The sequence below is a fragment of the Aplidium turbinatum genome, chromosome 9 (genome assembly GCF_918807975.1).
Source record: "Aplidium turbinatum chromosome 9, kaAplTurb1.1, whole genome shotgun sequence".
Taxonomy (NCBI): domain Eukaryota; kingdom Metazoa; phylum Chordata; class Ascidiacea; order Aplousobranchia; family Polyclinidae; genus Aplidium; species Aplidium turbinatum.
In genome coordinates, this window is record NC_137480.1 from 741,146 (window position 1) to 758,237 (window position 17,092).

Sequence of the window (17,092 nt, forward strand, 5' to 3'; positions counted from 1 at the left end):
AAACAATTTTGGAAGTGAATAAAAAAAATAGCAGTAACCTCGTACATGTAGCTTGACACAAAGTGAAATTTGTATGACTTTTGACTCTTTAGATATTGTTTTTAAAGAAATAAAAAAGAGTCAAAAGTCAAAAGTCTTTAAAAACATAGATATTGTTTTTAAAGAAATAAAAAAAAGACTATTTCTACAATTTATTTTTTTAATACAATTATACATTAATACGTCATATCAGACCATGTTCACGCATTTCACTGCACAAAAGGAAGAAATTGACTAATAAAACTTTTCTGTTTTTAGTGAACCACCCAGCAAACTGTCCACTTGAAGCGGTTGACTGTCTCTTATCATTAGTCTCGTCCTGTTGCTCAACACAACAAACAGTGTACCAGCATCATTTTTGTAAAAATGAGGCTGGTACACTGTTTGTTGTGTTGAGCAACAGGACGAGACAAAAGGAAGAAATTCTGAAAGTTTCAAAAACATGAATTTTTGAAAAGAAAAACGTTTTCGTCAGTGCAATGAGGTGTTTGAGTGACAGTTATATGAATTATAATAGTTTCTTCTTCTTCTCCTGGCTTTATTCCCACTTCAAGTGGGGTAGTTGGTATAGATTGCAGTCCTCCACATCACACTGTAAGCAGCATCTTTTTCCTTCACTCCTGCTATTTCCATATCTTCCATCACATAATCGTCTTTTTGGCCTTCTTGCTTCATTCACCAACTTCCAATAGTCTCATTTTTCTTCAGACATGATCTTCGTTTCTCTTTACAACGTGACTCAACCAACTGAGATATCTGAGCTTATCTTTCATCTCTCCGACTTGCACTCGTTTCTACTAATTTTATTTATCACCCTGTCCTGCTTTATCAATCTTCGTTAGGGCTACCGTCTACATCCCATACAACGTTGCTGGTCTTATCATAGCTTTATCAATTTTTGTCTTTAGGTTTCCTGGCACCTTCTTCTCACACATGACCCTGTTATTTTCTTAAATGTTGTCCATCCTGCATGGCAACTCTTTGTCACCTCTCTGCCGCTTGTTCCGTTATCATGAACCGTTGAACCAAGGTACATGAACTCGTTTGCTTGTTTCACTACCTCTCCCTGTAACCACATTTCTCTCTCATTTTTTTCATCATTATCTTCTGTTGACATTTGGTGTTTGAGATACTCTGTTTTTTGTCTCCTTATTTTCATCTCTATCATCCATTGCGCTTCCCAAGTCTCCAGATTCTTTTCCTGTATCTCTTCATCCTGTTTCGGTGCACAAGTTTACAAACATGTTTCCTATTTCATTTCTTTCTCCTGTTTGGATGTTGACAAAACTTAGAGCGTCTTGTTATAATTCGAATTAGGTTATTAAGCTTAGCATCTACTTCATTGATCTGTTTTTTTTTGCAGTGCCCCAAATAACGATACAATATAGCACCATATACTAAACTAGGCTATAATACAACATACACAGAATTTCTTTCAATACATAATCACTAAACGATAAACAATTCCAGAGTATTGAGCCGATTGCAATGACAAATGTTGTATGTGCTATGTGGACTAATGTATGATGCGCAACGTGATCTAAGTGGACCAGATATGGTTCACGGAGAATTTTCACTGGTCTATTAATAAAGTAATTTTTAAGAAAGCACAAGGAGAGGTGCCAGCCACTCAGTACTGAAAAGAAACATTTTCGTTAATTAATGCCACTGTTGACTACTGTGCTGCAACTTGGCGCAGAAACCCGGTCATCTGTTACATGCAACCACAGTGAGAAAAACACCAAAGCAACGATTGAAATCAAGAAAGTCATTTTCACTCGCTATGCGTAACCTCCTGGTAGCCTCTGGTGGATACCGTAGCAAACAGTGATGCCATGCTATGTCGTGTAAAACATGGTCAGGCAGGGACGTTATCATCCCGGGCCTTGGTTTAAAATTCCCCTCTGGATCTCCATGCGAACTCTTTGGTCAGGTATCTCCACTGCGTCAAGCAATTAGATCTCGATCTAAGAACCAGTTGGATCATGGCCTTTCCAGACTAGCCTCATGAAGTTGTAACCGCCTGCTCACTAGTGTTGGACGCATTGTACAGTAAATATGCTGCGTTGTGGATTTGAAGAGAGTTCTGACAGTGAGTGTATAGTGAGGCGCAGACGCCAGGATTAAGGACTGCCGCTATGCAGATCACTCTTTGGTGTGAAGGCAGGCCACGTGTAGACAGATAAAGGCTAAGTTTCCATTGAAAATTACACCAGACAGTGACTCAGGGGTTCCATTTGTGAGGAAACTTCCATAATTTAAGAAAGTTGACTTCAAAATTTATGAAAAAAGAAATTGATGAGAAAACAAACAAACATGAAGGAATCAGAAGAATTTGAGGAAGCAAAGAGGAAATAACATACAAAAAATATAAAGCAACAGAAAAAGCAAAGTTCTTGCTTCTTATGAAGCCTAACTTGAGATGCAGAAATTCTATAGCTTTATACCACACTAATTCTAAAGAAAAACTTCATATTTCCCATTCCTTTGACTAGAACAGAATTTTACAGATGACTTTAAAATAAAACAAATTTTGTGTTGAAGCAAAGCAGTTTTGTGCGGGATATCCTGCTTGTAGGTTAGACCTGAACCCTGAATAGCCTATATTTGCCAATTGCTTCAAATTCACAGAAAACGTGATTTTGCCTTTTCGAAATGCAATAAATACAAATGACAAATTTTGCATCTAACCAAGATATTTCAAAACATTTCTTTTTGCTTGATCCACGGATAAATGGCTGCATAAGAATAGCCCACTCAATAAAGTGAGTGACATAAATTAAAATGGACCAGTCGAGTAAGCAAGGCCATAGCCATAAAATATCAGACCGGCGGAAGAAAAAAAGTGAATGCGCAAGCCCCAACTAGAATAGTGTTTGCTTTATAATTTGGCCGGTCATTCAGTGCATGTACTCAACTGAACCAGTCAAGCATTCGACTTTATATGCCAACAAAAAGTCAATAAAAACGTAGCTCACGAATAAGACTTTTATGTTTGCAAGGCAGAAGAAGTTGTTGGTCATTTGCATAAGCATAGAAATTGCCTTTTCAGTTATGCTTCTGTATTTAGGCACAAACTAACAAGTGCACCCAAAAGTCAATGTATGGCATCTATTTATTACATATTGCTATCATGCTAAAATCTGATTGGAGATCAATTTAATCTATGAGTTCTGTAGTAAGTCTATCATAAATGAAAGGTTGTAAAATGCAAGAATAGACATTAATTGTGACATGCTGTTCAGCATTGAAACAGCTTTTAAAATTTTCTTCCAACAAACTAAAACAAATCAATAAGTGCTGTAGTGTAGAAGCAGTTGATCATAAAAAATTTCATGTTTTGTCATGGTTGCTAATCTGTTGATTTTGGGCTGAAGTGTTATCTTGCAGAAATGGTAGTCCAAGTCTTTCCCATTGACAACTTTTCAGAAATTAATTTCAAGTAATTTTGATCATCAAACTCATCAAAGCATATAATGTTTACAAATTTAATCTACATGCAGAATTTATAATCGGAAAGAAATTATTGGGTTTATCACTTGATGCTTTATATTCCCAAGACCTAGATTTAATTTAATTTTTTAGTAAGTTTAGCAAAATATGTTTTAAACCTGGAGTTTCTTTTTTGGTCACGTTTAAGTTTGCAAATATCATTAAAAGATGAGTTGATTACAAATAGATTTGGACTAATTTTGTTAAACTTGAAGTTTTGAATAGTTTTGAATAGTTTTGAATGGATAACATCTGGTGCGACTGCCATGTTACACTAAAGCAGCATTTCTGCTTAACTTTGAAAAACATCAGGCAACATTTTGTTCTCAGCTTCTCCTCTTCTTGGCAGTTAACCTGGTTGGAAATCCCGTTCTTCTGAATATCTGGAAAACGGTTCATTGTTGCTAACAAAACTTTTTTGTAAAGCGCATCTGTTTAGTGTGGCGAGTTTGAGAATATCTTGGTACACCGTGCACACAGATTGAAGAGGTACAAAGGTTCTGCTTCTTTGTTTGTTTGTTTGTTTATCTTTATCCTGCATTGCGGGAAAGCGGACTTGAGCGCTATGCATCGGTGTACGCCTTCCGACGTACACCTGACTCACGCTGCAGCCGACTGCAATGTCTGTTTCCGGTTGTCTACTCTGCTTATGACTTAAGTTTGGTACTACCCATTACTCGAAAATCGATCACTGGGTAGAGGCAATTATCGTAAAGTTTCTTGCCCAGAGAAACAACAGCAATTGCGGGTGGATGGAGTCGAACACGCAGGCTCTCGACTGCGAGCCCAACGCGTTAACCACTCGGCCACTACTGCCTACTGCCTGCTGTTGCCCTGCTCTTTATGGTCTTTTGTTAGTAAAGCCGTGGACGTCGCTAAAACAGCATCGGTACTGGAAGCCAAACACTAGGGCGGCTAGGCCTCATCTTGCACGGCAAGCAGGATTGCCATATTGGCAGTTTTAACGCCAAATTTTAGAAATTTTAATTTTTTTAATACATTTTCAGATTAAAATATGGCACGTTCGCAACACCTTAGGCTGTGGTAGTAATCCTGCTGTTGATAAAATCAGCCCAAGATGGAATATTATGACAAGCATCATCAAGATTTGGGAAAAGTTGCCTTTTCAAGCGTGATGTTTTGTGAATAGGAATGCGCATTGATAAAACAGAGTTTTTTAAACTATTTACAATGCTGGGAAAAATGGGGAAAAAATGCCAAAAATATAACAAAATGCCAAATTCAAAGTTAGCCTGCCCAATGCATTAAAAAAACGCTCAAATATCTAAAATTTGACGTTAAAACCGCCAATATGGTGATCCTGTTATAGCCGTGCAAGATGAGGCCTAACGTTTGGCTTCTAGGCCAGATGCTATTACAGTGACGTCAACGGTTAAACTAACGTTTTGTCTGCAGGATGCAAACGTCTTTGATCGCTTGCTTGAGCGTTCCAATCAAATCAACGACACCTCAATTACATTGTTGTATTATATTCTCAGTATAAGTTGTGTGGCGTTTAACATCACTTTAGGTGAGTCTACTACTGTGGTGCAATCGACTACAGTACTTCACTTGACTGATTTTGCTTGTTTTGCCTTATTCTGTCCATGGCCACCTAAAGATACGGCCTGATTTGTCACATTTTGCAGAAATTTTCAGGTTTTTCTAACTTTGGGCGAACGTTTAAATAAATTTTTCTAAAAATTAGAGTTTTATGCTTTCTTTATTCTTTTCCCCAGATGACACAATAGGTTTTAACATCCTCACATGTTGAAAAACAAAGAAAATTTGATTTCAAAGATTTTAGTCAGACTGTTAATTTTCGATAACAGTCTGATTTTGCGTTTTTCAACTTACTTTTTCTCATTTGCTACTGCTTCCCCAAGGCAACAAAAAATTTTTATGTCATTAGAAAACCTAATAAAGTAAAAACATCTCAAAAAATGTCAGTCAAGCACCACCAGTAGCTGTAATCAAAATCTGCAAAATGTGGCAAATCAGGCCGCATCTCCAGGTGGCCATGTTTTGTCTTTTGTTAAATACAAGTCCAGTAAAAAAACAACAGAATTAACTCTGCTCATGCGCCGTTCATGTTTAAATTACTGATCATGCAGGCCAATATTACGGTCCACACTTAAAAAAAGGTTGCGCATCACTGGGCAAGAGTCTAAATTACTTCATAAAATTGAACTGACTCATGTGAAAATAAATTTATTGGTATTAAATATATATCAGACGTATAATCCAATCGTTCATATCAACCATCGTTGTGTGTTTGACACTAGTTCAAAGATATTATTTCATTTTCAATTGCAGACGAAGATGATTGCGCAACTTTTCCTTGCTTAAACGGCGCTACATGTATTGATGAAGGACCGCAGCAGTTTACTTGCTGGTGCAAAGATGGGTACACCGGGAACACGTGCGAGATAGGTCAGTTGTGAGAATTTTTGGCAAATAAATTACCAAGCAACAAGTTTAATCGAAACATCGTGCGTGTGGAAATCAATACAGGTCTGAGTCATTAGATAAAAAAAAATCACATAAAATTGGATTTTATTTGACAAACATTTTCAAACCCAACTTTATCCCTAGCTTTCGGACACAATAGAATATTTCAAGATCTCTGGCAAGTTTTTTTTATTTCCATCCATACACACCCTACCATGAAAAATACTATTTAGATTTAGAAGACATTTACGTTGCGTGAACATCGCTTTATATTGTCTACGGTGCTTATTGATAACGTCATTTATGGGCCGCCTAAGTAGCTGCAGAGATGTCTTGCTCATCAGCTTCGTTGATAAGAAGTTCAGCGGCTGGCACGAATGGTTGTCTTGATTTCAGTCAACGGGATTGCTTATTTAGGGGAGCAGAGATCTTGTAGTGGAGAAAATGGTTAGGTTCCGATGCCAGTTTTAGAATCAGAAGATCGGTACCGATCATCCAGCCGAGATCATCGACCATGATGTAATAAAAAATGCTCTCATCATGCTACAATAAAAAAAAATGGCTACTGATGGTAGGCTATGCAATCTTTATTAAGGTAAATAATCTTTATAGAAATAAAGATTACCATCCGTTAGTGACATATTTTATCACAGCACGAATTTTAAACTCGATGATCTCAAAATCACTTTTTTTACTTGAGCAACTTTGCAATCAGCCATGCATTTAAAATCACTTTAGAATCAGCAATAAAAAGTTGAGTCATTCCAATAAACTTCTCATGGTATTTGATAGTTTTTGCTTTACTCTCACTTACTCTTTTAGTAGTGAATTTTGCTTTTATCTTATATTTGCACTGTGTTTTTTTAAACCTTTTTCCCATTGCGTTCTTTAATTGTTTTTTTGTACTGTCATTTTTTACCTTTTGATTAATTTTTAAAGGACCGCGAACATCAAAACTTCCAAAGGGTCCGCTAAGCAAAATGTTCGGAAACGTTTGTGTTCCGCTAATCCAGCTTATACTGTGAAATATTTATCTATACAAGTTTAATATTCTGCTGTGTATTTCCTTCACTGGCTTCAGTCTAATCACGTACATTGACTTGCCTTTGCTATGCTTTCGCAGCAACAAAATTCAATTTGGAAAGAACTTTCGACACCTGAGTTTCGGATATTTGAAAAACAGAAATCCGGAGTACCCGGATTTTTTCGGGTTTTGGATAAACTGCGGTTTGGTTCAATATCTAAATTATTATTGCTAACAAATATACAAAAACAACAGAAAATACAGTTTAATTAAATGATTACACAAGCCAACAAAAAAACCAACAAATTTAAAAAAAAGGCACGACATGTTAGAGTCATTTTAGAGTATTTCGAGTCCCCTGATGCCGAAAATGCACTTGTTTTTTTCGAATTGGTTCTAGTTTTTGAGATACAGCAAAAACATTTGTTTCGCAATTTTGAGCTCCTATAGATTTAACGTCGTGTCGTTTATTACATAGACAAAACTGAAAGTAATCCCAGGCACATTTCTCAGTTGTATAAACGCTAATTGGAACCAATCACGTTGATTACAGCCTAAACAAACAGCTATTTAACGTTTAATAGCCCAGTAACAATCAAAATACGACCTGAAGCAAGTTTGGATACAACATGTAGAATATATAACTTGTGTTTTGCGTTAATATATTTGTTGACTTCAACAGTATCAGAATTACTAATTAAGCTACTAAGTACAAACAAAATACATACATTGTTTTGCTTAACAAACTAGATAAATAAGCAAAACAAAGTTATCGATGAACAAACACAACTCTTTATTATGGTAAGCAGTGCCGGATTAACCTCTAGTCTAGGCAAAGTAGGCTCGTGCCTACAGGCCAGTCAAAAATCCAGGCCACTTTAAAATCAGTAGAAATTTAGTCATGTTTTCAAAATAATTATTTTCTAAACTAATAAGTATCTATCTTAATAGCTCTGCTTTTCCAGATGAATTAAAGGTTGCAAAAATCGTTAAAAAAAGACGAATTGAAAGATCAGCAATGTGTCAACAACGTCTTGGTACACTGGCACTTTTGTGTATTGAAAGCGATCTACTTCGTAAGATTGACCTCCAAAAACTAGTTTAACGCATTTTCAATCGCAAAAACGCGCAAAGTTGTTATTTAGTTAGGCGTATGACCAAGTTTTTGCACGGTACCCTGTGTTATAGTTGCAACAACGATCTTTGTGACAATGATTTGACAACACTGATAATTCTAATTTTTTAGTTGGCAACCCTGATTTTCGGGCCACTTATAAAATGTGCCTACAGGCCAGCAGACCCTTAACCGGCACTGATGGTAAGCCTACTGAGCAACACCCCATCAAGGTAGTAAGGCCATTTATGTAATTACATATAATACAAAGTTATGTTCTTCAGTGCTTAGCTGCTTAGAATTTTATCCTTGTTACGGAAGAACGTAATCTTGGCCTCGGAGTCAAGAATGCCACGTTGATCGAGATGAGAAGCCAAGATTCCAGCTGCCACTTTTGATAACTAAATCTCTAACTACAATTGGTGGTGGGATGGCGCAACGGATAAGACGTTGGCTTGCCAATTATGCAAACCTGGTTCGACTCCCGGCTTCAGCTGGTTGTTGAAAAACACCGCTCACCTCTACCCAGGGTGTAATAAATTGGGTGGGCGTAGTTGCTGAAGTAAAGGCGGCCGAGAGAAAGGAACTGGCCACCCTACTCTCCTCAGTGCCGAAGGCTTAGTATTATGAGAACCTTATCTTCTCATTCCCCAAAGCTCAGTATCTGAGTATGGGACCTTTACTTTGCTTACAATAGGTGGTAGAAATGTTTTTGAAAAAACCTTGACCTTGCTCCAAAACATTGCTAAAGGTATTGAAGTTACTCTCGGTCATTCCCGTTTTACTATTGTTTCAAGCAAATCACCACTTGAAACAAGAAAGGGCAAAGAAAAAACATAAATGACAACGTACATGCAATGGCCGCCTTGCACACTCCATTTAAACATGATGTTCCAACTTCCTTTGTGACGACTTCATTCGAACATGTTCACCGCACAGAAGTATCAATAAGGTGATTCCACGGCTCTCTTTAAGCCATGGCACGCTGAACTTCTTCTTAGCCCTGAGCCCAGAAACGGGTTTGAGTGCAATGTTTGCATACTTTAGGAGGAACCCAGGACTTATCTTGATCAACCAGTTTCATGTCAAAGTAATAATAATAATAATGCTTGTTTTTATATAGCGCTGTATCCATCGCAGAATGCGTTGCTCTTCATCGTTTTACAAAGCAGACAGTGTCAATGCAGCCATATAGAGGACAGCATCCTACTCGTCCAAGGCATATTTTATTAGCCCATGCCATCTATTAGCCTATAGATAAAAAAAACTTCTTGCAGCAAAGTCTTGGCCTTAGCAAAGGCTTAGAATAAAATTTCATTTGTACAAGAATCTATTTCAGTAGGCCTACCTTTTCAATATAAAGCTGCATTGATAAACACATGACTTTCGAGCTATTTTTCTTGAGAGGTACTGATTCACAACTGTTTTTATTGAATGTTCATGTCTCCCTTACATTAATCACAGTTCATTTCAACCCTTGCTTGCGTTTTGAGGTTTCGTACAATATCAAACAATTGAACTAGACAATAGCAATTATGACATCACAATGGTAAGCAGGGCGGAAAATAAGTAATGTGTCAATTGAAAGCTTTTGAGTAACGATTTTAAAAATATGTCGAAAAAACTAAGTGCATTTTCGGAATCAGGGGGCCTGAAATACTCTAAAATGACTCTCACCTTTTGTGCCAAAATTTTTTTGTTGGCCTGTGTTATCGCTAAAACACATTGTTTTCAAGTGATTTTGATGACATTAACGAAGGAAAGCGTTAGACTTTTATCTTCCAGTCTGTTTCTCAGTTTTATGATGAATAGTTCTATGGATGAATAAGTTCTTTTGGGCTCCGCTGACTTGAGTTGATTCTTGATTGTGAGCCAAGCAAGATAGAATGTTTTCAGACTTTAGTTCTTTTGTTTTTAGCTAAAAAAAATAAGACATGTCTTTTTCACTATTTCTTGCTGTGAAGGAATGGCCTTGCAATCGTGATTATCACCATTTGAAAATAAAGCAAACTCTTCAGAAATAATCCTGACCTTAGACTCTTTAATTATTTCAACTTCAAACTTTCTCGGTCTTTTATATGACTTTAAAGAAAATGAAGGGGTGTACCAGCAAACATCCATAAGATTGGCCCATGATACTAGAGAAGGATCCACAGAGGATACAAACTGATATGAATGAATCAACAAGTGAATAAAAAAATAACAGTTAACCTCTCAAGTACATGTAGCTCCACACAAAGTGAAATTTCCATGCCTTTTAACTCTTTTTTATTTCTTTAAAAGTAATGTCTAAAAAGACATTATTGATCCAAAAAGAATGTCTAAAAAGACATTATGAAAAGTAACTACGGACAAAGGCCAGTGTTTCGATCTTCCGATCTCTTCAGCGTAGTAAAGTGAACGTGGAAAGCTGTCTTGAAGGTGTTGGTTGAGATGATGATTTGAAACTTGAGTGATTGTTGTGAGACAATGAGACTGGATTTAATTTTTAATTTCGGACTTCAGCGAAACGTAATTTTACCGCCATTTAGAAGGTGTGATTTTTTTGAAAGAATTTGTGCTAAGAAATGACAGGAATTTGTTAAAAATAAAAACTAGAAAAAAAGACAAGAATTTGCAACTTAGCTAGGACATAACAATCATCTGAGATGGATTTTTTTTTGAATTTTAAATACTTATATGTGCCGCTAGTATCTAATTTCTTGCATTTTAGATCCATCTCAGATGATTTTGATGGCAAAAATACGAATAAAAATTGTAAGAAAAAGGGAGAAAGTGTTCCAACAATCATCTATCGGTTTGGTCTTTGGCGCAGGGAGATTGTTTTGGTCGGATAGTGTTCGCTAAGCACTACCGAAGTACGACTCCTAGCTCAGATGGGGGCGAAGTTCTAACCTTATATCTTCTAGAGTGCACTGCCTATTAACACCACACAATATAAGCTTTGTATAATATCATTTAGACCAGGGTAAACCAACGCAATAATATTAAATAACACCAATGTTCCGAATAATGGTCCAGATTTAACCTTTGTTTCGGACAATTTTTAAATCAAACGTCACATAAAACGGTTCAGGTCTACTGAATCTTGGCGTCTGACGTAATGGACTATTGCTAGAAATCAGCAAAGATTGCATCACCTCTGGTCACACCTGTTGAAACATTACATCATCGTTAAATCTTGAATTACGAGATATGGTGTAAGCCAAAGCCAACAGGTGTTGGAATAGCTTCATAATGCTTATCATTATTACGTCACAGTAGCTGCCTACGTGCGTTTGAAATATTACAATCTATTCTCGTCATTTTAAAATTGTTACCTGAAAGGTTGGTCGAATATTTAACTGTTTTGCTTAGTGCTTGCCAGATGGACGAAATTTCCGTCTTTATCTCAGTAATTTGTATTGTAGTGACAAGTTTTAGTGGCGTACGGTGTTGCGTCGCAATTTCGACAGCCTTGAGGCTAATTTTACAGAAATACAATTCTTGAATAGACGTTTTCAGAAGAGTGTTTCTTTTCGGTCATTGCATACAGACGAACGGATCCGAGAATCTTATGTTACAATTTTCCCACGAAGAGATTATGGTTTACCGTTGTGACCAACCTTGAATCAATGTTCCATCAATCCTTCCTTTGATTCTTGAGTCTTTCGGTGGTTTTATTTTCGACTTGCCGCTCAGTCGCCCTTGTCAAAATCTGCTGCTTTTTTTCTTTCACGAACCACGTTCTAGCTTTGTGCGACCTCTAGCGGACCAATACTGTCCAGACGTAGTATTGTAAAGGGGCACGGCACAGGCCCATAATGCAAAAGAAAGATCTACAAAGGATAAAAATTAGTTTATATAAACTAAAAAATGAAAACAAAACAGATTAGCGATCTCTCAAGCACATGTAGCAGCCCCACACACAATGAAAAATACATGACTTTAAATTTCTTTATAATTTGAATAAAAATCAAGTTGAAGAGGCTGCTGATTTTTTTTGTGTCTCGTGTTGAGTTGGTAATCATTTTACACAGTAACGAAAATTAACTGACCCCAAGCGTAAGTAGGTATTTATTTCAAAGGTTTAGTTGTGATATAGCTTGATAGTTGACATTAGGCTGCGTCATTGGTGACAAAACCTAGGTTAAAGAGAGGTTTTCAGTTAAGCTTTAGTCTATCCCTAAGTATCCGTTTGCAAAAAATTCTTGAATATCCTTTTAATTTGATAAAAATTTTAAATCAGGGCCGCAGCCTCTCCATTACAAATGATCACGAGCCGCTACTACTCAGAACTCTGGAAGGACATAAATTTTTGCTGCAAAACTTTAAAAAGTTTGGAACCCATTCATGAAAGGCATGACCTGGCTCTTGGCAGTTCAGACTTTTTGTAATCAATACGGTTTGAGATAAAGTAAATCCTAATGTCAAAGGAGGTCACTATACTTGATCATGACTTTAATTTTAAGCAATAGTGAACACACACCACAGCATTTATCCCTTTTACAAAATGCAAAGGAAAACACGCCAACGTTGTCGGTTATAGCCTACAACTAGTTGGCTGCTGGTCCAACCTTAAACATATACTCCGGACAAATACTTAACTGTAGGCTACCTGGCAAAATGTAATACTTAACAGTGTCTGTCAAAACTTAATACTTAACTGCACTTGTCAAAATTTAATACTCAACTGTACCTGTCAAAATTTAATACTTAGCTGTAGGTACTTGTCAAAATTTAAAACTTAACTGTAGGGTACCTGTCAAAATTTAATACTTAACTGTACTAATTAAAATTTTATACTTAACTGTAAGCTACCTGTCAAAATTTGTTACTTAACTGTACCTGTCAAAATTTGCTTAGAAATTGATGAATGCTCGAGTCATCGCTGCCGAAACAATGCCAAATGCGTCGACTTATTGGCGAACTATCGCTGTAACTGCAAGCCTGGGTTTATCGGCCGGTACTGTGAAGGTAATAAAATTTTAACAAGTATCATGATGTTCATTCACCAGATCTTCTTTATTTTTGCATTTTCAAGTAGCTTAAAAGTTTCACAAAACAGTTTAAAAGTTTTAATTTATTGATTTTAGGCCGCTTTGTTGATGATAAGTTTTTGTTTGCAATAGCTATATAGGCTGCTAAATACATCAAAGCTTTTGTATTTGAACAAGTCATCATTTTTTAAATTGTTGATCAGTTATGTAGTGTCTGTGCATTTATACTGCACAATCTGTTTTTTTTTCAACCGCGTTGATCATGTGGCCTTTTGTTGTTATCCTAAGTAGGCTACCAGCACCACATTCAATGTATTTATCTACTATAGTATATATTAATTTATGTATACGTGCTGTAGTGCTAAACCAAATAAAAAGAATCTGCAAACCCGTCAACGCCCTAGTATGCAAGTGTTACGACACGCTGGTTAAATCTGTAAAGTGATTAAGTAGGCTAGGTGTTAAGTAGGCTAGGTGTTGAGTTGGCTAAGTGTTAAGTAAGCTAGGTGTTCAGTAGGCTAGGAAAACCACCTCTACGTCTATAGTACCATTAATCCAGCACTGTACAGCATTTTGCAGAAACTTTAAAGACTGAAAGGAAAAATAACAGACAAAAACACATTTTTTCCACGTAGGAGGCCCTTCAAAAGTCGGGGGGCCGGAGCACCTGCACCCTCTGTCCAGCAGGCCCGGTCACCGAGATTGACAGAGTGAAGTTTCCGATTGTTAAAGTATTATTGCCGGGGAATTATTCCATTCAATAGATTTCGAACCAGCGCCGCTTGATCTTGAAGTTTCTTCGTTCCAGAAGTCACGCGCTAACCAACTGAGCTACCGCACCGATTGAAAAACTTTATAACACAATTTACTGTGCCTTTCACCAAACTGTAGAGTCGTAGAGTTGTGTTAAGTGGGCTAGGCAGACACAACAGTGCTATCGACGAGGATAATAGCCTACTTAGAAATGAATGGAGATAACTACGTTTGATTTGCAACCTTTTGACTGTGAAAGTCCTGGAGCAAGCACGCGATGGACCAGATGGAAACGAGCTTTTGAGTTGTAGGCGGAAGGAAAGGAAATTACGAGTGCTTCTAGAAAGCGAGCTCTGCTATTGCATTGTGCTGGAATAGCAGTGCAGGACATTACGTTTACTTTTACGTTTGACGAAGAATCGACCACCTATTGAGCTGATGTCCAGGTGCTATATGTTTTACGCCTTTAAACAACGTCCCGTATGGAAGAAGAAGAAATTAGGTCTTTATTCTCACAGAAACCAGAAACAGTGAAACAATTTGTAATAAGGAGAAACATGCAATTTTAAAGATATTGATGATCAAGTCGTGGAACAGTGTACTGTAGGTTGGATGCATTAAGTCGGTAACTTGTATAAAAAGGGACAAACTTAAATCTAAAAACGTTCAGAGAATAGGCTTTGACATTTGAATATCCGGGATTCAAACCAAATCATACACCCAGGAGATCAACAAATTCTCGGCGCTTAAACCAGCAAAGAAAAGCTGCCAATCTTGATTTTGATGTTATCGATGTGGAAGGGAAGGCAGCGATAGTTGACCACCGCTAGGCAAAGAATGGCGCAAGTGTAATAGAACTGGTCACTTTGCAAGATGAAAGCTTTGCAAAAAAATTATTTAAACCAGCCACGTGGAAATGAACTCAACAAAAGGAAACATTCTACAAACGAAACAAAATGCTGGCGGTGAGTTGAACTATATCTCTAATGTGTGTAGTGATAAGGCTAGAATTTCTTAAATGTCTGTTGAATCAATATTTTCTCGATTCTGAAATTTCGTGTAACGACATTTATGGCACACTTTTGAAAAATTAAAAAAAGCAGCACATTCAGTGCAAAAGTCACCTTGGTGAAAAAACAATCTACGATTATGGCACTGACACTTCTTTAAAAATAACCTAAGCTTTCACTCTTTAGGTCAGGGCTTTCTAAACGTTTTGGCTCGCGACCTCCTATAATCTACTAAACTTTTTCGAGACTTTTCACGATTAACATGATAAACAGTGCAAATATACATTTGTGACATTCATGGAAAGGCTAACTTCGAACAAAAACTAAAAACAAGCTGCTGTTACATGAAGCTTAATACTTTACGCGTAGTCTACGGGGAACACAATTAACCCTATCTTAATACGAGCTGTTTTCGTAGGCGGAAAGTACGTCACAGGCTATCTTAGCCCAGTGCTAAACTGGTCACCTTAGCCGGTGTAGAGGTGACGAGTTTAGCTGACTGGGGTATAAAATTATCGCTTTATCAACGCAACTTTATATCAAAGCACGCTTGATATCTTCAAGACATAACTTCCATGGGTATAATTGAATTTCCGCAAGATGATGATGTTGTTTTTGCTAGTTTGTTTTATTTGTTTTCGTCATTGATTCGTATCGTCAAGTTGTATCTTTTTTGTGAGTCGTGCAAGGCCTGGTGCGTTGCGGTTGAATGGCTTTGCCCGTGGTAGGATTTCTTTGTGGGGTTTTCTTTGCCTGCCTTGCTCTTCTTTGCTATGAGCTAAACGCATCAAGACGTGTTCCCCTCACGACCATCAGCGCTCTTGATAACGCACCATGGCCAATCTTTATAGCAACTGTCCATACAAATCTTAAACATATCAGCTAAAGCTATTTGGGCTAGTAAAGCTATAGCCCAAATATATGTTGTTTATTTGTTTTTTTTTGTAACAGTTTCTTTTTTTATTTTCCCTTTATATCTTAAATTTTTCTAAAGGTGTTGCGACCGTGCCAAATTTCTCAACTCAATAACTTACTTCGGTCACAAGCACGTTTTAACGTTCGCGTTTTGTCGCTTCTACCTTTTTCTCGACCTTTGCTATGTTGACGTGTATTGTTTTTGATATGATGGTCAGAAATAAAAAACAACTGAACTGAACTGCTAATTAATCGTTAATAACGGGAGCTATGAAAATCGCAGAGCCAAAATATTTTACAAGATAATAGCCATGTGTATTGTGCATATAGAAATTAAATTTTTACCGAACAAATTTATTGAAATAAATTGTTTGAGATGAAAAAACGTCAGAAAGTCGGTTTTTATTCTAATTTCCCAAAAATAGCTTCAAAATTGAAATTGTTAAATTATAACATAGAATAATGCTAAACTAAACAAACTATTACTTTTTCTCATTAATATAAGCAATTTTTGAGACGTTTTTACATTTCAAAGTAATTGCACTAGCATTTATATTGCACTAACATTAACATACCTATATAACTAGCATTGCACGAAAATGCCTAACCACCTGAGACGAAATGCTTATTGTGAAGGGCAGGAAGATAGAAAAATGACCAGTTTAGGTTTAGAAAATTTGCAAAAAATAAAAATTAAATAAAATAAACTAGATATAAACTAGATATTCCACTCCTAATTCTAAATAAATAAAAACTAGATATTCCACTCCAACGTTAACCCAAAAATATGAAGATTTGTTTTAGAAAATTTAAGTCAGACGACAGATCACCAAGTTCTTCCTGGGATATGAGAGAAAAGTGTTCGATAGGCTACATTGTTTTTGCATTGCAAATAGGTTTGGGTATTGTCCAATCATGGAAGAAAATACTTCTAAAACTGTTTCAATATATTTGACAAATGGCCTACTATCAGAATCATTGTTAACCACAAACTCTTCAGTAATCGAGAACATTTCAAATAAATCATTTTCAATTCTGATGTTTTCTCATTGGAGAGACAAATTTAGTTTTTCAATCAAATTTTCCAAATAGCATAATTTCAAAAGCCAGAAGTCATTGCAAAAATGGTGGACCAAGTCTGATTCTTTTCCGTTAGAAAAATCGCTTCAGTTTTTAAGATTATTGGCCTTTTTAAAGTTGTGGCTTTCGAAAGCCACCTTACTTTACAATGCAGAAAAATGGTTTTAAATACTCCGATTCTATTTTACATAAATTTCCAAAAATAGTCTACGGGTGTTGAATGCGCCAGTCTTAA

The 17,092-nt window shown here is 36.6% G+C and overlaps 1 protein-coding gene across 1 annotated transcript in view; it reads left to right on the forward strand.

Moving 5' to 3' along the window:
* LOC145777418 (uncharacterized) overlaps nt 1-17,092 on the forward strand; it is a 113,459-nt gene that overhangs the window by 77,856 nt on the left and 18,511 nt on the right. The window contains exons 10-11 of the mRNA XM_082588784.1: nt 5,848-5,964; nt 12,966-13,076. Coding sequence (XP_082444910.1) covers nt 5,848-5,964; nt 12,966-13,076 — 228 coding nt within the window. The remainder of the gene's footprint in view (nt 1-5,847; nt 5,965-12,965; nt 13,077-17,092) is intronic.